Below are 23082 nucleotides of genomic sequence, written 5' to 3' on the forward strand. Positions count from 1 at the left end.
AGAAGTCGACGGTCCAGAAGACTCCGGTGAAGCTTCCTCCACCGATGCTACCGGAGAGTCGACCCGGGAGGCTGGCAACACCGGCACCGAAAGCGGTACCGGTGAAAGAGGCCTCACCGCAGGCATAAGGCTCGATGCCGCGAGCATCTCCGGCACCGACGGTTCCGGCACCAGCGCCTCTGACTCCATCGGCACCGACACCACCGGCACCGAGTGCAACTGACGCAGCATAGTTTCCATAAAAAAAGGAAAAAGAGCCTGGATACGCTCATCCAGAGCTGCTGTCGGAAGAGGCTGTGGGGCCGGTACAGGCGCCGGAGGCAGAGTCTGTTGAGGTACCGATGCCAGGTGACCCACGCATCGGTACCTCCGTAACAGAGGGCGAGCGACCCTCTCGGCACCGACGCTTCTCGGGTATCAAATGTCTCGATGACACGGAGCTCCCGGTACCGTGTCGAGAAGGGGAACGACGGCGGTGCTTCTTGGCCTTCTCCCGATGCCCGCCGTCGAGACTCCTCGGTGCCGGAGAAGAGGACGTGGAATCCACATGCCTCTTCGGGGCCGGGTCCGATGCGGGATGGTCCCGGGGAGCCTGCAAAGCAGGAGGCGCCGAGGGAGGTGGAGACCCACTCGATGCATCACTGCTCCCAGCGAGCATCGGTCGTTTGGCAGCCTGTCCCCAGACTCCCGATGCTGTCTTCGACGTCGACGTTGAGGAACCGGATCCAAAAATCTTCTCTCGGGCATCTCGAGAGAGCAGGGTCCGCTTTTTCATAGCGAGACACATTTTGCAGCCCTCCGAACGATGATCTGGCCTAAGGCACTGAAGGCACCAGGAGTGCGGGTCAGTGCCAGAGATGGTCCGGTGATAGCGGGCACAAGGCTTAAAGCCGCTGGGCATCTTTGATGACATGTCAGGAAAAACAGCCCCTGCCAAATCAAAGGACGCGATTGTGCCAGAAAAAAGCACAAAAACGAAGGAAAATAACGCGAACGAGCGACTTAAATACAGTCGCGACTAAAAGAAAGAAAACTTAAAACGATGGAAAAAGAAACTTAGAAGATAAAAGGATATAATTCTTGAAGTTCTTCACCGGGCTTCGAAGCAACACAAATCGATAAAACTCCGTGTCACCTCAGACGCGGAGAAAAAAAACAACTGAGGAACGTGTCCGCGCGGCGGGGGGGAAGAGAAATGTGCGCATGCGCAGTGTGCCCACGCGACAAGGGACACTTAAAGATTTCAAGACTTTGCTAGAAAGTCCTCCGGGCCGACGTGACATCACCCACATGTGAGAATATTGGCCTGCTTGACCTCGGAGAAATTCACTTCTTCACTTAAGTGAAACTGAAAGAGGGCATGCCCTTTTCTAAAACAGCTTTAACATAAACATGCACCACCTGCTGGCCAAAGTAGAGAAATGCATTTCAGAATTAATAAAGGCAATTTGACAGGTTTAAAACACATTGTTCTGTCACATGGGCTTCTTAGCATTTAGTGTGTAATAAGTTTTTTTGTAAAAGGACCCTTAAGATAAGACTGACTTTTATGTGGTCCTGTTTATGTGGTTAATCTAGCCAGTTTTGAGTTTGGTGCTAAACAATTAAGTGTCACTGAAAATGGTCGGTTTGCCATTAACTGGCGATTTAACTGACCAAGAACCATTTCTGGTGACTTAAATCGCATTGAATACCGACCCCTATATGTTAAATCACAACTCCAAGGTAACTATGGTATGATGGAAGTAGTTTGGCATCTGTAAAGTAACTAAGCTTCTCAATTTAGGAATGCATTTTCCCCATGCATGATGAAGAGGTACTTAAGACAGATTCAAGCAGGTGAGTGTGCTTGTTATACCGTATAAATGTTAACTAAGTCTTTGAAATATAACCCAAAATTCACTCTTGCTGCAGCCCGTCACCTTCCTAACCATACCATGGGTAGCACCAGCCTCTTAAATATCTTCCCCACTTTATTATACAGAGAACCACAGTACATGTCCATGTACTTAACAGTATCATCTATTAACATACCAAATACGTGACAGTTTTGGGCTGCTAGCTACACACCTAGCTCACCCTGATCACTACAAATTCTAGCTCATGGGGACAGGTGCATTAATCCTTGCTTGTATTTAAATGAAGCAGCACTAACTCAGCTGTTGCCTAAGAGCAGGAATCTGCCGTTTGCCTTCTTCCCATCCTCCACAGCCTTAAACAAAGAAAGTTTTCAGCTCTGCGCAAGGAACAGCAGAACGCGGAAGGCTGGCGCTAGCAGCGGGAGGCGGGGTAGCTGCTGCCAGTCTCTGGCCATAGCTCTTCCCGAGTCTCCGCAGCGGCCTCCAGCCCTACTCAGGGGAGGGTGACGTCAGCCGCCGGGCGCAGAAGCTGCCGGATGACGCACCTCTGGCGGCAGTGGAGTGTCACACTTGAGTCTGTAGTGGAAGGGGCGGAGGGACCGCGCACAGAGCGTTACCTTACCTGCTCGCATTGTGACTCCCCCCCTCCCTCCCCATAAAGGTGGAAGAGGCCCCTGCTGGCTGGTTCGGCTTGGGCTGCTGCTTGTTTCGTTTTCGGTCGGGTCGTTCGTTTGGGAGACTGTGGGATGTCTTATTGTGTTTGCTGAGAATCCTTGTTTCCGCTGTGCGGTGATGAGACCCTGAGAGGGAAGCGCTCGGATTTCTGCTCGCTGCAGAGGATTAAGAAATACACACAAAGAAGAGCTGACCATGGGGAACTGCTTGAAATCGCCCACCTCGGATGACATTTCTTTGTTGCACGAATCCCAGTCGGATAGGGCGAGTTACGGTGACGGAAATGAACCGGACCAGGAGCCTCCGCCGCCATATCAGGTATTGGAAAATTAACAAATAAGAATGCACACTTCATGTTTATTATCCCCTCCCCCCTATAAACCAGGCATTGCTCTGGGATTTTTTGTTTTGAAAGGCCATGCTGGAAGGACTAACTACTTGGCCAGTACGACGCATTTTAAATCTAAATGCCAAAAGCTTCCAAAAACTTTTTAAAGAGTGGAAATATTTAAATGCCTTAATTTCTTGTAAAACTGGCCTGTACTAGGACAATTGGTACTTGTGCATGAGTTAGCAGTTTCCTGGAGATTGTTGGGGGGTGGGCGGCTGTAGAGCAAAGCTTAGCTCCTTAAGCAAGCTCAGAACGGATAATCTTTCTCACTACTACACTCTATTGTCTGAGTTCGGGGTGGGGGGGGGGGGGGGACTTCATGTACGGTTTGCAATCAGCCCCGGAGTATTTGTACCTGGCCTAAAGGTCAGAAGCTGGCGAGAAAGGGCTGGACGGAGCTCCTGCTTCTTGCATCGTGCAGTTTTCTTTGTTATCTTTGGCTGGTGACATCACTGTCTGGGGTTGCTCATTTCTCGTGGCGGTGCTCGGCTGAGAAAAGGAAACGTTTATTTTACTGACTCACTGAGCCTTATTTTCTTTTCCCCAGCTCAGATAAAATCTAAAATCTTTTTTTTTTTCATCTGTTGGACTTTAGACCTCTTTCTTGGTGGCATGTTTCTGTTCGTGTTGGGGGAAGGAAGTTGGAGCGTGAAGCTCTTTGTGTTATTTGGGGCTTTCCAAATTTCATTGGCTTGTGCAGATGGTTGGCATTGGCTGTATGAGTGTAAGATCGTAATTAAGGTGAAATACAGCATTCGTGTTTGGTTTTAATCGGGAAATTGTTTGTTTTAGTTTCTGATAAAATTTGTATCCAGGCCAAGGATTCAATTCATGAACTTGACCCCCAGACTGTGACTGGGAACCAGCTCTGTGCTAGCATTGACTCCATGGTTAAGTAATAGTTCCTGTTTCGGGTAGATTTCGATCCATAATTTTTTTTTTTTTTTTTTTGGGTGGGGGGGGGGATCTTTAGAGTTCTCTTGTACATCTTCTTTTAGTTGTGTAAGGAAAAGAAGACGTCTGAGGTTATCATGTCTGTGTTCACATATTTGGCCATTCATTTCCCCACTGATATCTTGGGTTGTTTTTTTTGTTTGTTTTATGGACTCGAAATTTGGGAGGATATGTTAGGGGTAACATGAGAATTTTGTTGGGTGAGGTTTTGTACATCCCGGCTTCAACTGGATTAGTTCTAGGAGGAATTTATTGTACCTGGAACACAAAATGGTTGTTGTGGGTACAATGAATACATTTTTGCAGAAGGGCCAGTTTGTGATCTGTATGCCTGGCAGTGACTTTCAGTTTCTTTCCACCTGTTTTATAATACCATGGAATTACTTATTTGTTGAATCAATTCTTATAGAGTGAAAACCTTTCCAGCCCATTTTGAAAATGTTATTTAACTTAACCTTTTTTTTTTTTTCTTGAAAAGCAGAGTACAAGCGCTTAGCTGGTTACAACACACATTGTCCTATGCATTGTGCCTGTTGAGGTTTTAGTACTGAAAATCAATAAGTCCCCTTAACTTTTTTTTTCTTCTTAAATCTGCTTCTGTTACCCACTTGTGCTCCTAAATTTGGGAGTTAATTGAAATTCCAAGTGTAAGTTTAGGTACTCAGCTCTATCAAATCTTCAGAGAAGCCACTTTAGGAGCATAATGCTCAAAATTAGAAGTATTGAGGGCGAACAGGTTGTATGAGTCCAAACTTAATGGGGGATGAGCCAGCCCACCTTTTTCCTGGGCTCTGGGCCTTCTGGTGGCAGGAAGGGAAGTGCCATCATGTGTTTAGTCCCTGTGGGAGCTAAGTTGAAACTGTACCGGCGGGAATTGCTTGCCAATGGGCGGGTTTAGCAGTGGCGTATAAGGATGGCTCCCTCCGAGGACCAGGATCCTTTCTGCTCCTCAATCGGTTTGCTCTCCCTCCCTTCCCACCCTTACTTACGTTACCAGCTGACGTTCGGTGGGGCTAGCTTTATTGTTGTAGCTTTTTGGGGGAGGGGGTACCTAAGCTTTACCCAGTGCAGAAGGAGGTCCTTCTGGACAGGGCCCAAATGTTCACCTGGCAATATACGTTGGGCCAAAGCTCGGTACACATATGGAGGTCCATGTCTTGAGAGTTAGCCTAAAGGGTCGCAATGTTCACCCGCCAGTGTACATTGGGCCCCAGGTCACGGCTTGGGGGTTTAGCCTTGCTGGTGTGGCTGTTAATTCAGGGCAATAGTATACGCTAGACCCCAGATCAATACAGGCATGGAGGTCCACGTCTTTAATTTTTAGTCTTGCCGTATGTTAAGGGTTTTGTGATTTATAACTATTTGGATAATAAGATTATTTGCCTTATAGCTCTGGCCCCATATTTCACCAATAAACAAAGCTGCAGCCTGTTTATACCAAACAAATGTCTAGTCTCAATTATTGAGGTATTGGTGTTGAATTTACATGCATGGTATAATTATATATGATGGAAAAGGGGGTGTGAGGTCTCGTATCCCCTCATTAGTATTTAATCCTTTGAATATAGGGCCCATTTAAGCAATCAATCTGCTAGCTTTTGAAAACTGTCCTGTAGATCACCTGACTTAGGGGGGTCGTTTGCTAAGCTGCGGTAGCATTTTTTAGCTCACGGTAGAAATTGGCTGGCAGTAAACGCCAAGACTCGCATAGGAATATAATGGACATCTTGGTGTTTACCGCCAACTGGTTTGTACCGCATGCTAACAACACTACCGCAGCTTAGTAAAAGACCCCCGTAGCCAGCCCAAAAGTAAAAAGAAAGTTAGGACTGACAAACTGTAAATTAAGTGCAGGCCTGCAGTTGCTCTGCATCTCCATTCCCATCCACCTGAAGCGAAATTTGTATCTCAAAAATGAAGAACCTAAATAGGTTGGAGCTACTGAAATATCAAAAAGAAAAGCAAACCCAATAATGTATCAAATTTATTATATTTAAGGTAGAGAGGTATGTTAGTCCACTTTTAAAGATAATCAATAATGATTTCTATTGATTACCTATATTTAAGGGAAACTACTGAAAAAAGGAACCTCAGATCTTTTTTTGTCAGCTACACTGTTGTGACATCAATCCCCGGTTCTTCTGTCCTTTTCATTAAATAACCACTTTGTTTACTTTAATACTAGCCGTTGAGCCCGTGAAAATGGGCTACTTTTGGAATGGGGGGGTTTCCGGGCCCCCCCCCCCCCCGTAGTCGCCGCCGCCCCTCCACCCGGCCTGAGCAGCCCTGTGAACTTACATCAGCACGCAGCAGCAGGCACATCAGCAAAGCTGCCGTCGGGACAGGCTTCCTTCTCTGCCTGTGTCCCGCCCTCGGTGTGACGTAACGTCGGCGAGGGCAGGACAAAGGCAGAGAAGGAAGCCCGACGGCAGCTTTGCTGATGTGCCTGCTGCTGCGTGGTGATGTAAGTTCACAGTGCTCGGGCCATATGGGGGGGAGGGGGAGCAGTTCCGACGTCTGCAGCATGCCAGTAGAGACTTCCCTCTCTGTCCCACCCCCGTATTGGGGCGGGGCAGAGAGGGAAGTCTCTACTGCGCATTTGCGAGTGAGTATAGTCACTCGCCGTTTATATGTTTGATAGGTTTTTTTAAAAATATAATACAAATAAAATACTTTCTTGCAAGAAAGATGTTGACAGCTCTGTTTCCTATGCCACTGCTTCAGGGATTTGATGTGTGGATACTTAAGCACCCAACTTTGTAGACCAGGACCACAGAGAAATAGAAAAGGATTAGAATGTGTTCCTACTGCCATGCAAAATGATTGAGATGGGTGATTCTTTTATTCAGTTCAGGACATCAAAGAAATTAAATCAAAAATCTGGACTAGATTTAATGGAAACCAGGACCAACAATTTTTCAAATTGAAACTTAATAGGGGGAAAAAAAAGTTCCTAATACTAACAAATCCTTATCCAATACAGACCAAAAACTTACCCATTAGATTCCATTATGAAAATCTTAGGAGTAACAATTGACCAACAATTATCGCGTTAACCACAGGTATCCAAAGCAGTATCCGATGTCTTTAAATCGCTATGGAAACTAAAAAGACTGAGACCATACTTTTCCCAAGTTCAGTTTTAACTACTGCAATGCCAGAAAACTACAGACTGGCCAGAATACGGTGGCTTGCCTTGTACTCGGAGCACCCCGCTACTCTAAAGCGACTCCACTAGTACTAAATTACATTGGCTTCCATAAATGCATTCATCACTTTCAAATTATATGGCGTATATAGAATCTATTTATTTATTCTTGTATCCCACTGTTATCCAAAAACAAGTTTTTTTTTAGTTCAAAGTGGCGTGAAGTTACAGTGGTGTATTACCATTACAAAGTGGTGTGGAACAACTGTATCCACACCACTTTGCAACTGTAATACACCACTGTAACTTATTCAGTAACTGTATTTAGCTAACCATAGAATTTCTTGAAGAGGGAGGTCTTCAGTTCTTTTCTGAACTGAACATAGTTTGTAATGTTTCTTGTGACCTTGGGTATTGAATTTCACCATTTGGACCCCAGATAGCTAAATCCAGCCGTGTAGATGGATTTGTAAGTTGTGTTTCTGCAGTTGGGTAAATGAAGTAGTAAGTAGCCTCTAGTTTCTGGATTTGCATTTCTTGGGGATAGTGCAAGAAGGTCTAGCATGTAGTCATGAGACATGCCAAAAAGTATTTTGAAAATGAGTGCTAGTTTTGAAAAATATTCTTGCCTTGATTGGGAGCCAGTGTAGCATTTCAAGTAGAGGGGTTGCTCTTCATAGTTTGTCTTTTTAAATATCCGTCTTGCTGCCGTATTTTGAATGGTTGCGGTGATTTTAGTATGCTTTCTTTGCACCCTACATATTCTGCAATGCAATAGTCTAGTTGTGACTATCAGCAATTGCATTATTAGATGAAATCATCGTCTGGGAAAATAATCTGTAATTCTTCTGTCTCCGTAGTGTACTGAAACACTTTGATGTGAGTTCTGATACTTGACATTCAAGAGTTAGATGTTTATTGAGAGTAATTCCTAGTATTTTTAGTTGTTTCGATTTGGTATGTTTGCTGGTTGATTGTGAAATTTTGGTAAGAAGTGGGATTGTGTGGGCTAGATAGAACCAGGAATTTGGTTATATTTAGCTTAAGTTTGAAAATTGTGGCCCAATTTTTCATAAGGTCCAGAGCTTTTTTTTTTTTTTTTTTTTTTTTTTTTTTTAACCCTAGCCAATATTTCTGTGATATTGTCATTAAAAGGTATGTAAATAGTACATAAGTACATAAGTAGTGCCATACTGGGAAAGACCAAAGGTCCATCTAGCCCAGCATCCTGTCACCGACAGTGGCCAATCCAGGTCAAGGGCACCTGGCACGCTCCCCAAACGTAAAAACATTCCAGACAAGTTATACCTAAAAATGCGGAATTTTTCCAAGTCCATTTAATAGCGGTCTATGGACTTGTCCTTTAGGAATCTATCTAACCCCTTTTTAAACTCCGTCAAGCTAACCGCCCGTACCACGTTCTCCGGCAACGAATTCCAGAGTCTAATTACACGTTGGGTGAAGAAACATTTTCTCCGATTCGTTTTAAATTTACCACACTGTAGCTTCAACTCATGCCCTCTAGTCCTAGTATTCTTGGATAGCGTGAACAGTCGCTTCACATCCACCCGATCCATTCCACTCATTATTTTATACACTTCTATCATATCTCCCCTCAGCCGTCTCTTCTCCAAGCTGAAAAGCCCTAGCCTTCTCAGCCTCTCTTCATAGGAAAGTCGTCCCATCCCCACTATCATTTTCGTCGCCCTTCGCTGTACCTTTTCCAATTCTACTATATCTTTTTTGAGATACGGAGACCAGTACTGAACACAATACTCCAGGTGCGGTCGCACCATGGAGCGATACAACGGCATTATAACATCCGCACACCTGGACTCCATACCCTTCCTAATAACACCCAACATTCTATTCGCTTTCCTAGCCGCCAGCAGCACACTGAGCAGAAGGTTTCAGCGTATCATCGACGACGACACCCAGATCCCTTTCTTGATCCGTAACTCCTAACGCGGAACCTTGCAAGACGTAGCTATAATTCGGGTTCCTCTTACCCACATGCATCACTTTGCACTTGTCAACATTGAACTTCATCTGCCACTTGCACGCCCATTCTCCCAGGCTCGCAAGGTCCTCCTGTAATCGTTCACATTCCTCCTGAATAGTGACATCATCTGCTTATACGAATGGGTTAAATCCCATTTGTTCCAGTATTTTGCTGAGTGGAGCCATCATAACATCTCTCTATATAAAAGGCAATGCCAACGTTCTATGAAGCCTCCAGCCGGAAGTGTGAAGGGGGCGAGATATCCGGTTTCCCTATGAGTGTCTGCCCCGCCCTCTCTCTAACACAGTCAGTGAAGGAAAACAGCAGAGCACGAAATCAAATCGCTGGCTCTGTAACAGTGAAGGACTCAGAGGGGGTAGGGGAGAGAGGCCAGAGGGCAGGGACACACACACTCCCACATGCACACAGAAGAAAACATTGCTAGCCCCCGTTTCATTTGCATCAGAAACGGGGCTTTTAGAGCACGAAATCAAATTGCTGGCTCTGTAACAGTGAAGGACTCAGAGGGGGATGGGGAGAGAGGGCAGGGACACACACACTCCCACATGCACACACAAGAAAACATTGCTAGCCCCCGTTTCATTTGCATCAGAAACAGGGCTTTTTAGAGCACGAAATCAAATTGCTGGCTCTGTAACAGTGAAGGACTCGGAGGGGGGGAGGGGAGAGAGGCCAGAGGGCAGGGACACACACACTCCCACATGCACACAGAAGAAAACATTGCTAGCCCCCGTTTCATCTGCATCAGAAACGGGGCTTTTTTACTAGTTAAACAATATAGGTGATATTGGACAACCCTGTGGCAGTCCAAGGGGCTGAAAACTGATTAGACATCTTTACAATATAGGATCTAGTCCTTAGAAACCACTAAGCCATAAGCCTTGCTGCCACTGCACAACTAATTCCCATATTGTTGAGTGGGGTCATTAGTGATGCGTTGTCAACTAGATTGAAAGAACTTAACAGGAGTAGTAGAATTTTCTGTCCTTGGCATATTAGTCTTCTGAATTTTGTTATTGGAGTGATTATGACTGACCCAGTGCTGTGTAGTGGTCTAAAACCTGATTGAGAGTTATGAAGGATTGAGAAATGCATCAAGTATTCGATTAATTGTTGTGCTACTAGACCTCCATCGTTTTGGTCAATAATGATATTGGTGCCACCGGTCTACAATTTGTGAGTTCACTGATTTTGCTAGTGGTGTTTTTAGGGATTCGGGTAAGTGCAATGTCTCCTTTGTCAGAAGGGAAATGGCCGTTCAAAAACATATATTCTATGTGTTCTATAAAGCATTTGATGAACCAGTCTGGTGGATTTTTCATCATGTAATTAGGGCAGCTATCTAGTAGACAATTTGCATGTGTGTATTTTCAGTGAGCTGGTTGTGGGTATTTAAGGAGGTTCAAAACTCTGCTGCCCGTCTCGTCTTCCGCCAGGGTCGCTTTACTCATTCTACCCCTCTCTTCAAGTCGCTTCACTGGCGCCCTATCTGTTTTCGCATCCTGTTCAAACTTTTTCTACTAACCTATAAATGCACTCACTCTGCTGCTCCCCAGTATCTCTCCACACTCATCCTTCCCTACACCCCTTCCCATGCACTCCGTTCCATGGATAAATCCTTCTTATCTGTTCCCTTCTCCACTACTGCCAACTCCAGACTTCGCCCCTTCTGTCTCGCTGCACCCTACACCTGGAATAGACTTCCAGAGCCCCTATGTCTTGCCCCATCCTTGGCCACCTTTAAATCTAGATTGAAAGCCCACCTCTTTAACATTGCTTTTGACTTGTAACCACTTGCCCCCACCTACCCTCCTCTCCTCCTTCCTGTACACATTAATTGATTTGATTTGCTTACTTTATTTTTTGTCTATTAGATTGTAAGCTCTTTGAGCAGGGATTGTCTTTCTTCTATGTTTTTGCAGCGCTGCGTACGCCTTGTAGAGCTACAGAAATGCTAAATAGTAGTAGTAGTAGTAGACCAGATTTCTGTCTGCCTTAATATGATCGTTGTTGGTTTCACATTCATGTAAGAATTCTGTGAGGAGTGTTTGTGTTACAGAAAGATTTGATCTTGTTTTTACTATTTTTTGCTCAAAGTATTTGCAAGCTTGTCTACAGTTGGTGGTACTTCATTTGATGCTAGTAAAGCTTAGGTGTTCAGTTGGCTGTTCATGAGTTCAAATACTTTTTTCATATTAATCTGGGTTCACATATGTGCTGTATTATTCTGCTCAGGCCTCTTATGTTTGGCTTTCCTTCATATTCTTTTGTTCATGCCATTTGTTTTTGGACCATTTTTTTCCTGCAAAGTTTCCCCCCCCCCCCCCCTCATCTCCAGTAGCTCGTTATTAACCAGGGACATGGTTGCTTTTTACTTTTTGTTTTCTTTTTTTAAGTGGTGCTATTTTTTGTTCAGTGTATTTTCACATAGTTCCCCTACATCGGAGGGTGAGTTCAACTACACAGTGTTATATTGTCCTTTAGAAATGCAAACTATTTTTAAGGGTCAGTGAAGTTTGACGGTTCTGTAGTGGTATGGATTATTCTTAGAAAAGCATACTGTGTGAGAGGTTTCAGTGTTGCTGTCTGGTGATGTTTTGTGTATCACCCTGGGGGTGCGGATTTGCCGGTCAAGAGTCGTGGTGGTGGTGTGTTGTTGTGTGTGCGAGTCTAAGGTGGCCTGCAATTTTTCTTTAGGTTATTGTTTCCTTGTGTCAGTTGTCCCTTTTGCAGGTTTTATTCATCTCAAAGTGGTGATTTGGGGTGGAGGAGGTCAGTGCCTGTATTTGTGGTGTATTTAGTTTTGTCCGCCAATGCACAACGCATTGAAATCTTCCAGAGTAACTTGTTCTCCACTTCCCAAATTGCAATAAAATTCAATACATAAAAATTCATAATGGATTCTCCTATCAATGTGCTAAGAGATGGAACTCCCTTCCTAAGTGATAATGGGGCTCATTTTCAAAGCACTTAGCCTCCCAAAGTTCCATAGAAACCTATGGAACTTAGCCTCCCAAAGTGCTTTGAAAATATGCCTCTATGTAACTTTGTAAGTCTAAGTGCTTTGAAAATACGCCTTGCATGTCATATGACTGACTATTTCATATTTCACAAATTGCTAAAAACTCACCATCTCTCATTGACGAAAGCAGGTAATTCTCAGTTCATTCTTTAAGATGTAATATTCCTGTTGATTTTTTTTGCATTGTATTCACATAAGTTTCTGTCTTTATAACTAATGTAACTTGGATTTGTTCAAATATGTTCTACTTTTAATATGATCCACATTGAACCCAAACTTGTTTGGGATAATTGTGAGATAAAATACATTTTAAAGTTGAGCTTTCACAATTAGGCTTACTGTGGGGCATAAACTTCTAGAACAGGTTTGGTTCAGTCCTTTGAAAGCTGCAAACAGGCAAGGTTTTCAGGGTATCCCTAATAAATATGCAGGAGAAAGCTTTGCATGCCCATTACGTCCACTGTATGCAGATCTCTCTCATGAATCTTCATTAGTGAAATGCTGAAAACCTGGTCTGTTTTCGAAGCCCTTAACTGAACTTGGACAAGCCTGTTAAGAACAAAGAGTCATGATACAAAGCCACAAGTGGGAGTAACAAGGAAGAAGCCTTTCTGTGCAGAACAGATGAAGGCTATATGAACCACTCCCCCAGTGGAAATAAGGGGAACAAAAACAATGTCGGATTTCCGTAAAGATGCACAAAGAATCCATAATGACGGGGGAGGTAAAGGTGATCTCAGGTCAACAAGAGGCTATTACAATCGATAGTCTTATCTAATTCTCTTTCACTTGTCATGTAGTTTCTAAACAAAACAAGGAGGTAGACCGATGTGGTTCCAAAGCAATGAACCACATTGGTCCACCCCCTTTTTGTTTGTTTGTGGTTAGGGGAATACTTCTGCATTTTTTAAATGTTTTTGTTTTGCTTTAGTTTATATTATGCTTAATGTCTGTATTAGAAATAAATTGAGGGGAAAAAGGTTCTAATCACTAACGCACTGGTTCTCAATCCAGTCCTCGGGACATATCTAGCCAGTCATGTTTTTGGGATCATAGCTGTAGGTGGGCCTGGGCCCACCCAAAACTCTAGCACCTTTGTTATGGCTGGCAGGGATCCCCAAGTCCTGCTAGCTGGAAGAAGTCCTCTGACAGCCAGAACAGGTCATTCCCCTACTTGCTGCAGCCAGTGGCACTATTCATGTATTGCTACCGTGTGTCCTCCCCACCCCCACACACGCATGCTCTGTTTTCACACACAAGCTGTCTGCATGCATTAGTCATCATACTTGCATCTTACTATTAAACATTTAATTATCAAATATGTTGATATGTTTAAGCATTACTACATAGCAATTTTTACACATTTTAAAAATATTCAAGCTTAAAATTTCCATGTGAATGTGTGGTCAAGTATCGAGCACAGGCGTATTATTTCTTTGACCCCCCCCCCCCCTCATAATTGTGGGTTTGTTTGTTTTTTTCTTGTATAGTAAATGATCTCGTTGTTCTGTGGGTTTGTTTTCCGTAGAGTAAGGGTTTGTATAATTGTGGGTTTGTTTGTTTTTTTTCTTGTATAGTAAATGATTTCGTTGTTCTGTGGGTTTGTTTTCCGTAGAGTAAGGGTTTGTATAATTGTTGAATCTCTTGATATCCTCAAAAATTGTGGACTGTTTAAGTTATTTTTTTTCCTTAAGATTTTGTCCTGATTTTTTTTTCTTTGATCAAGTATATTGCTTGAGTAATTTTGTTTTAATTACAACAAAAATAAATGTAAAAAAGGTGTTCACGCTAAAACACAGTAAAATAACCTCATTCAAGTGATTACAATTAACAGTGTGTCGGTATTTTGCAGTCACTGTGAATGCTCAAAGTGTCCACCCCCAGCAAAGCTTTGAAAACACATCTCTACAACAGAACCTACAAAAGTCACCCTCAATGAAACAAATCATTCCTTAAACCACCCAAGTACACCAAAACACCTCTTTCACGACCTTACCTAACACCTTCTACCTAAATTCCTCTTTCACCTCAGCTTATGATCGACTGTTTTCTTATATCATGTAATGACGTTCTCATTTCCATACTCTGTAAGCCACATTGAGCCTGCAAAAAGGTGGGAAAATGTGGCGTACAAATACAATAAATAAATAAAAAATTAACACAGGCATTCAGTCACTTTGGGAAGTTCTTAAGCCTTGTCCATCTGTCTCTGTGGTAAGCTGTCCCAGATCATCTGTAGCGCTTCCTTGAGTTTGGTGATGGTTTGCGGCTTTGGGTGGAGCTTGTGATAAACTTCCAGCATTGCTTCCCGAATGTGGTAGTCCAAGGGGTTTAGGTTTGGCAGAGAGCTTCCAATTCTTGAGATGATATGAAACCACTATTGCATTTGCTCCAAAACCTTACCCAGTGTCTGGATTCTCACTTTGTCCATTATTGAAACCTTGCCCGTGATTTCCCTGAAATGCATTTAAACAAATTGTCATTAAATTATCATTTATTCAAATTGTTTACAAAGGTCTGTCGCTGTGACATCTACATTAAGCTTGGTACCCTGTTTTTTTAATGGTGGTTTTACAGTGCAAATATTTTTGAATACATGAAAATCGCTGGGTGGTCATTCTAAAGTCTGTAACTCTGCTGTGATTAATCTCATTCCACTTGGCATGTAAAATGTAGATAGTAACAAGTAAAACTGTAAAACTTCATTCTCCGAGGACAAGCAGGCTGCTTGTTCTCACGACTGGGTGACGTCCGCGGCAGCCCCCACCAACCGGAAGAAGCTTCGCGGGACGGTCGGCACGCAGGGCACGCCCACCGCGCATGCGCGGCCGTCTTCCCGCCCGTGCGCGACCGCTCCCGCCAGTTCCTTTTTTTCCGCGTCTGGAGAGAGTCGTGTCTTCGCCGCTCTCTCTGTTTCAGCCGTCGGAAAGCCGTTCGCGTTTACGCGACTCGTCTATTTTCTATTTAGTTTATTAGTATTTAGTCACTGCGTGCTCCGGTTTTCCTTTTTCAAAAAAAAAAAAAAAAGTGAGGAGCACGCGCTCCTTTTTCCCTCGTTTCTAGCGGGGGCGTCGCGTTGCGGCCTAGTGGCCGCACGGTCGATTTTCTTTTTCGAGGTGTGATTTCCGCCACCATCGACGACTTTAACTTCGCCGACGCGATTTTTCCATCGATATCCTCGAAGGTCCCGAGTGGATTTAAAAAGTGTGGTCGGTGCGGCCGGCCAATCTCGCAGACCGACACCCACGCTGGTGCCTCCAGTGCCTCGGGCCGGAGCACAATATCAAGTCGTGTTCTCTGTGTCTCGGTCTCCGGAAACAGACTCAGGTTGCGAGGCAAGTTCTACGGGACCGTCTTTTTGGAACTTGCGCTGGCCCCTCGACGTCGACCTCGACGGCATTGGTATCGACGCCCGGCCCTTCGGTAAACAACAGTCTGGCTGACAGACTGAGCAGAGTCATGCAACCGCACGAGTGGTCGCTTCATTCCAGAGTGGTACGCAAGATCTTCCGAGAGAGGGGCACCCCCTCGGTGGACCTTTCGCCTCTCAGACGAACCACAAGCTGCCTCTGTTCTGTTCCAGACTACAGGCCCACGGCAGACTGGCGTCGGATGCCTTTCTCCTCCATTGGGGGACCAGCCTCCTGTATGCTTATCCTCCCATACCTTTGGTGGGGAAGACCTTACTGAAGCTCAAGCAAGACCACGGCACCATGATTCTGATAGCGCCCTTTTGGCCCCGTCAGATCTGGTTCCCTCTTCTTCTGGAGTTGTCCTCAGAAGAACCGTGGAGATTGGAGTGTTTTCCGACTCTCATTTCGCAGAACGACGGAGCGTTGCTGCACCCCAACCTTCAGTCTCTGGCTCTCACGGCCTGGATGTTGAGGGCGTAGACTTTGCTGCGTTGGGTCTGTCTGAGGGTGTCTCCCGTGTCTTGCTTGCCTCTAGGAAGGATTCCACTAAAAAGAGTTACTTTTCAAGTGGAGGAGGTTTGGTGTGAGAGCAAGGCCCTAGAACCTCGTTCTTGCCCTGCACAGAACCTGCTTGAATACCTTCTGCACTTATCGGAGTCTGGCCTCAAGACCAACTCAGTAAGGAATCACCTTAGTGCGATTAGTGCTTACCATTATCGTGTGGAAGGTAAAGCCATCTCTGGAGAGCCTTTAGTCGTTCGATTCATGAGAGGCTTGCTTTTGTCAAAGCCCCCTATCAAGCCTCCTACAGTGTCATGGGATCTCAATGTCGTCCTCACCCAGCTGATGAAACCTCCTTTTGAGCCACTGAATACCTGCCATCTGAAGTACTTGACCTGGAAGGTCATTTTCTTGGTGGCAGTTAATTCAGCTCGTAGGGTCAGTGAGCTTCAGGCCCTAGTAGCTCATGCTCCATATACCAAATTTCATCACAACAGGGTAGTGCTCCGCACCCACCCAAAGTTCCTGCCGAAGGTGGTGTCGGAGTTCCATCTTAACCAGTCAATTGTCTTGCCAACATTCTTCCCCAGGCCGCATACCCGCCCTGCTGAACGTCAGTTGCACACGTTGGACTGCAAGAGAGCATTGGCCTTCTACTTGGAGCGGACACAGCCCCACAGACAGTCCGCCCAATTGTTTGTTTCTTTCGACCCTAACAGGCTAGGGGTCGCTGTCGGGAAACGCACCATCTCCAATTGGCTAGCAGATTGCATTTCCTTCACTTACGCCCAGGCTGGGCTGGCTCTTGAGGGTCATGTCACGGCTCATAGTGTTAGAGCCATGGCAGCGTCAGTGCCCACTTGAAGTCAGCCACTATTGAAGAAATTTGCAAAGCTGCGACGTGGTCATCTGTCCACACATTCACATCACATTACTGCCTCCAGCAGGATACCCGATGCGACAGTCGGTTCGGGCAGTCGGTGCTGCAGAATCTGTTTGGGGTTGTAAATCCAACTCCACCCTCCAGGACCCGAATTTATTCTGGTCAGGCTGCACTCTCAGTTAGTTGTTCTTCGTAGGTCAATTTCTGTTATACCCTCGCCGTTGCGAGGCTCAATTGACCTGGGTTCTTGTTTTGAGTGAGCCTGAGAGCTAGGGATACCCCAGTTGTGAGAACAAGCAGCCTGCTTGTCCTCGGAGAAAGTGAATGATACATACCTGTAGCAGGTGTTCTCCGAGGACAGCAGGCTGATTGTTCTCACCTACCCTCCCTCCTCCCCTTTGGAGTTGCGTTTTCATCTTTTGCTAGTCATTCAACTGGCGGGAGCGGTCGCGCACGGGCGGGAAGACGGCTGCGCATTGCGCGGTGGGCGTGCCCTGTGTGCCGACCGTTCCCGCGAAGCTTTTTCTGGTTGGTGGGGGCTGCCGCGGACGTCACCCAGTCGTGAGAACAATCAGCCTGCTGTCCTCGGAGAACACCTGCTACAGGTATGTATCATTCACTCTTTTGAAATTCCAAATGGTTGCTGAGAAAACAGCAAGAAATCTCTAGGGGGTTACTTTTTTTTTTTTGCCTTATCCTGTAGAGATGGGCAGCCAAAATGATAAAAGAATATAACGATGATACTCTGAGGAAAAGGCAAAACAAGTTAGCATTCTTCAGTGTGGAGACATCTGAGGGGTGAATATGATAGAGATCTATAACATCTTACAGGAGTGTAATTGGTAAATAGAGAATGGTTGGTGATCTTTCAGATAGTACTAACTGTGTCTGCAGGTCATTCTTGCTTTGATTCATTCCCTTTTGATATAGCCATAATGGGGGCCTACAAAAGGAAGTCTAGTACCTACCAGACTGAGTCCCAGTATTTGGCCCAGGTTTAAGCCAATGGATTTTTATTAGAGTTCAGGAGTGCCTAGGAACTGGGTGGCTTGGGACCACAAGAAGAGGTCCGTGGCTGCCATACATGGCTCTAACATCGCTTTTATTTCAAGAGTTGCATATCTGTTTTCTGACATTCTGCCCCTGCCCTCCCCCCCCCCCCAAAAAAAAAACCCCCAAAAAAGATGCTAGCCAGAGAGGAGCATAGCGCTATGGATCTTTCCCTGGTGCCAGTAGATGATTTCATTTCTGGTGTGATTACACGGTTGGAGCAAATCCAGATTGCAGCAATTGCGATACTATGGGAAGGGCTTGATGTTTCAGTTGTGTTACTAATAACATAGGTGCAACGTGTTATGTCTGCTTTGGTTAAGTCAAATTTTTTTTAGCTTGCAAATGATTCGAGATATTACTTATCCAGACAGATTAATCAGCTGTCTAAACAAGTTGCTACATTTATGGACGTGACTCACAAGCAGGATTTAGAGATTAATAACTTCAAGCATCATATTGATACACTGGAAGAAAGGATTGTAAGCCAACAGGACAGTAATACTTCTCTTGTTAACAGAAATCCTTTTGTTTTAGAAATAAAAACCCGTGAAAGTTTGGAAAATGTGGTTAGGCTTCAAAATATCTGCCTGATAACTTTTCCCTAAGTGAAAATTGTTTCCCTTGGAAATGTTCAAGTAAAACTTAGTTTCATAAAGTGTGGTTTCTTATGATTCTGTAAAACTTATTACATTCCCCCTTAAAATGTTTGCCTGATGCAGTAAACTAATGATACAGGTGCAGAAAATACTGAGTATGCAGCTGTTCACATTGGAGTAAAATGGCTCTGTCCCTGTTGGTATGTGAGTGGGAATTGGTTAACGCATTGACTGGAAAAGAGAGATTTTTAAGAAAACAAAGGCTGGCAGGCAGTACTTTCCCACCCCTACCCTGCAAAGATTCCTTGGTGGTCCAGTGGGTCTTGAACACCCCTGAACTCTCCCCTTGAAGGTCTCTGGTCCAGGGCACTCCTGAGTCTCCATAATGATGGACCAGATCCTCTGGACCAATTATATTTTTACCTAATTCAGGGAAGTAGCCAGTAGCGTCCTTCCCTCATTCACTACCATTTATGGCATCATATACTAGCATAGTAACATAGTAGGTGACAATCAGAAAAAGACCTGTACGGTCCTTCCAGTCTGCCCAACAAGATAAACTCATATGTGCTACTTTATATGTATACCTGACCTTAATTTGTATCTGCCATTTTCAGGGCACAGACCGTAGAAGTCTGTCCAGCACTAGCCCCGCCTCCCAACCACCAGTGCTGCAACCCAATCTCTCCTAAGCTTCTGAGGATCCATTTCTTCTGAACAGGACTCCTTTATGTTTATCCCACACATTTCCCACCACGTACAGAACCCTCTACAATCCAATAGAGCCCCCCCACAAAAAAAGGATATGCGTACTTCCAAAGTCTATCAATTACAAAAATCCTTTTATTTTTCTATTAGCGTGATGTTGCTTAATTACTATCTTTACAAAAATGGAGGAAAAGCCTCAAGTAACCTGTCCACAGCTCAACAGCCTTCAACTTTACGGAGCGCTCACTCCTGCAATCTGCTCATCTGTCCGGAGAAGATTGCAGGAGTGAAACAGTCGCACGGACCCTGAAGCAGGACCCAAAACCTTGGCCATTGTTGGCCTTGGAAAGAAAGAGACTGTGCCACTGCAAAGATAAGTTTCTGTTTGTTAAGAAATTAAAAAATGAAAAAAAAAATTTTTTTCTCAAAAAACTAAAGAGACCATAAGAATTTATGGAGTTTTTATGCCAACGATGAAAGTGTGCCATAAAGTTGTAATTAAGCAACATCACGCTAACAGGAAATAAAAGGGTTTTTGTAATTGATAGGTTTTGGAATCACATGAACCCTACCAGTGCATCCTTTAGAAAACCACTGATTTTCCTATGCTAAAAAATCTTACCATATCATGGGGAAAATCTTGAGTAAATCAGTGCGTTAAAGGGTAGCGCAGCTTACTGATTTGGTTTCCATTAGTCTCTCGATATATTTGGCCATTTTAAAGACAAGGAACCTAAACTTCAGGAAAGCTATGTTAAGTTGGAGGAGCTGCTCAAGGAGCTATTAGCTGAATGGGAAGATCTAGGGGAAGTAGAAGAGCAGTAAGCAAAACTGACCTCAGATATAAGGACAAATAAATGAGCTCCTATGGTTTTCTAAAGAAGTAGCTGAAAAGGTAAGGGGGGAAAATTCAGTGTTTATAAACTGCAGAGAGGAAAGCAGGTAATATCTGGAAAGGCTAGAGAAGTTGGAAAAGTAGTCAGGAGGGTAAAAGATGCAAATGGAAGACAATATAGCTAATAGAACTGGAGAGGCAAATGTGTTTTCTTTAGGATAGGTTAGTGACGATAGAAGTACAAAAGTATTATGGATTCGACAGTGAAGGCAAGAAATATGTAGAGATTAAATCAGAATTGCTCAAATATTTCTATTTGGGTTTCACTGAGGAAGGGCTAACAGAACCACAGAAAATGGGTGCAAATAGGAACAGAGACGTCCAATGATTTTCAGAAGATTTGTGTTCTTGAGGAGCTAACTATAAAATTCCTTGTCATCCATTACGAGTGGGTTGTGTCCATCAACCAGCAGACGGACCTGGTTCTGAAGCTTGCACCGCCTTTGCTCGGGTAGGAAGACCATCCCCGAGGCTGTGTCGAACCGGACCCCCAAATATTCTAGAGATTGAGAGGGGGTCAGGTGACATTTGGCTATATTGACGACCCAGCCCAGAGATTGCAGTACTGAGACCACTCTGGCTGTAACCTGATGACTTTCTTCTGCAGAGTCTGCTCTGATGAGCCAGTCTAGCTACGGGAGAACCCGGATACCCTCTCGCCTGAGAAAAGCAGCTACTACCACCATTACCCTGGAAAAGGTTTGGGGAGCTGTGGCGAGGCCAAAAGGCAAGGCCTGAAACTGGGAATGTTTTCCCATCACCGCAAAACGCAGAAACCTCTGGTGCGGGGGCCAAATTGGTATGTGCAAGTAAGCTTCTTTCAGGTCCAGAGACGTGAGAAACTCTCCTGGCTGTACCACCGTGTGAAATTGCCGCATGTTCAGAGACTTGTTGACTTGTTTTAAGTCTAGGATAGGCCGAAAAGACCCTCCTTTTCATGGCACCACGAAGCAAATGGAGTAATGGCCAGAGCCGCATTTGGCGGGAGGCATGGGGGAAACTGCCCCAATGTGAATCAAGCCTCGCAAGGTCTCCTCTACCGCTGCCCGTTTGGCGGCAGAACCACATCGGGACTCCACAAACACGTCTCTTATCAAGGCATTGAATTCTATTCTGTAGCCTTCTCTGGTCAGGTCCAAGACCCACTGATCTGAGGTAATCTTGGCCCACTCCTCGAGAGAGAGGAAAAGACGTCCTCCTATCACAGGAATCGAGGAGGGGGATGGCGCACCATCATTGAGAGGGTCGCCCTTGAACTCCAGGTCTTGAGCCTGCTGCTGCAGAACGTTTGTCGAGCGAAAGGAGTTCCTCTGCTGAAAACGGGCACGCGAAGTGAACCCAGCAGAACGCCCCGGGCGGTACCTTCTAGCTTCACGGAAGCGAGGTCTGTAAGAGGAGGGAACCGCCTGACCCTTGGAAGAAGGCCTATCCTTGGGTAAGCGCTGGGGTTTGGCATCCCCCAGGCCTTTCACAATTTTCTCCAACTCCTCACCAAACAGAAGGCCTTGAAAGAGCAACTTCACCAACCTTTGCTTTGAGGCCATGTCAGCTGCCGAAGCTCTGACCAGATCATAAAGAGCATCAGCCAAAAATGACAAGGCCGACTCCATCCGCGATGCCACCTCCGTAAGGCTCCGCTCCATCTCTGCGCTGTTCCGCTGCCTGTTGTAACCAAGCGAGGCAGGTTCAGGCAGCGTAGCAGCTGCATGCAGATGCCCGTAAGGATAGGTCTGAAATTTCAAAGGACCGTTTCATAGCTGCCTCCAGGCGACGGTCCTGCATGTCCTTCAGGGCAACTCCTCCTTCCACTGGGAGGGTAGTTTTCTTTGTCACAGCCGTGACTAGGGCATCCACTTTAGGCACTGCTAGGCGCTCCTCACTTAGCAGGTATAATTGCCCCATAGCCCTGGCGACTTTCAAAGGCCCCTCGGGGTCAGCCCATTGAGCCGTGATAAGCTCTTGGATGGAGTCATGCAAAGGAAAGGCTCGAGCAGGCTTCTTAGTACTTGCCATCCTGGGATTACCGGAGGAGGTCTCAGTACTCCCAGGGTCTTCTATAGAGAGGACCTGCAAGGCATCGGTAATAAGCGCTGGCAGCTCATCGTGGTGGAAAATCCTTACCGCGGAAGGATCATCTGGATCCAGTGGCAATCCTGCACCATCCACGGACTCCTGCCAGACCCCTCAGACTCCTCACATCCCGACCATGGGGGGGGGGGGGTGCCACTCTCTGAAGGGGAATCCACCCTTCTGCAGTTGTCTTGCGGCCATCTGTCAGGGGAAAATGCACCTGACAGTAATCCAAGCCCAGACTCCACTGGAGAGGATACAGAAAGCAGGGCCGCAGAGGACCCCTGCGGAAGAGCTCTTTTTAGCATGTATGCATTATGCAGCAATAAAACAAATTCGGGGGAAAATGGCTCACCCTGGCCTCCCGGTTTCAGTCCGGGGGAAACATCTCTTTTATTAGCCTCTACATGAGGCGCCCCTCCAGGCTCAAACCCCTCTGGCTCAGCGGGGGTCGCACCATGCTGTTCCAAAATGGCGCCCACTGCCAGCTCCACGGAGCGGGAAGGAACATCACTCGCCATGCTCGGGCTGGCTCTACCGTCTGAAAAGCACGCCTTACAGAGCCCCGCTGCAGATTTGCGCTTGCCACAAATGGAACAGCGCTTTACTTTCTCAGCAGCCATCGCCGAAAGCGGTGGAAATTCAGAATGGCAGATTCGCGCCAAAATCATTCCGAACGCGGGCCCTCCCCGGAGGAGCTACAAAATGCTCTTACCTCACCAGACCGAGTCTCCGAGCTCCGGTCACACTGCACAATCAGAAGAAAACCTCTTTTCTGGGATCGCAGCACCAAAGCGCGATGCGACTTTTTTTTTTTTTTTACCGCTGAGAGGAAAGTTTGAGGCAACAGCGAAAGAGGCAAATTTCCAACTCCGGAGTATCAGTAGCATG

The 23082-nt window shown here is 45.5% G+C and overlaps 1 protein-coding gene across 1 annotated transcript in view; it reads left to right on the top strand.

Annotated features, from left to right (window-relative positions):
• Nucleotides 1-2166: 2166 nt before the first annotated feature.
• RNF11 (ring finger protein 11) overlaps nt 2167-23082 on the top strand; it is a 79617-nt gene continuing 58701 nt past the window's right edge. Inside the window, exon 1 of the mRNA XM_030207256.1 lies at nt 2167-2852. Coding sequence (XP_030063116.1) covers nt 2730-2852 — 123 coding nt within the window. The 5' untranslated portion in view covers nt 2167-2729. The remainder of the gene's footprint in view (nt 2853-23082) is intronic.

The sequence above is a fragment of the Microcaecilia unicolor genome, chromosome 6 (genome assembly GCF_901765095.1).
Source record: "Microcaecilia unicolor chromosome 6, aMicUni1.1, whole genome shotgun sequence".
Classification (NCBI taxonomy): domain Eukaryota; kingdom Metazoa; phylum Chordata; class Amphibia; order Gymnophiona; family Siphonopidae; genus Microcaecilia; species Microcaecilia unicolor.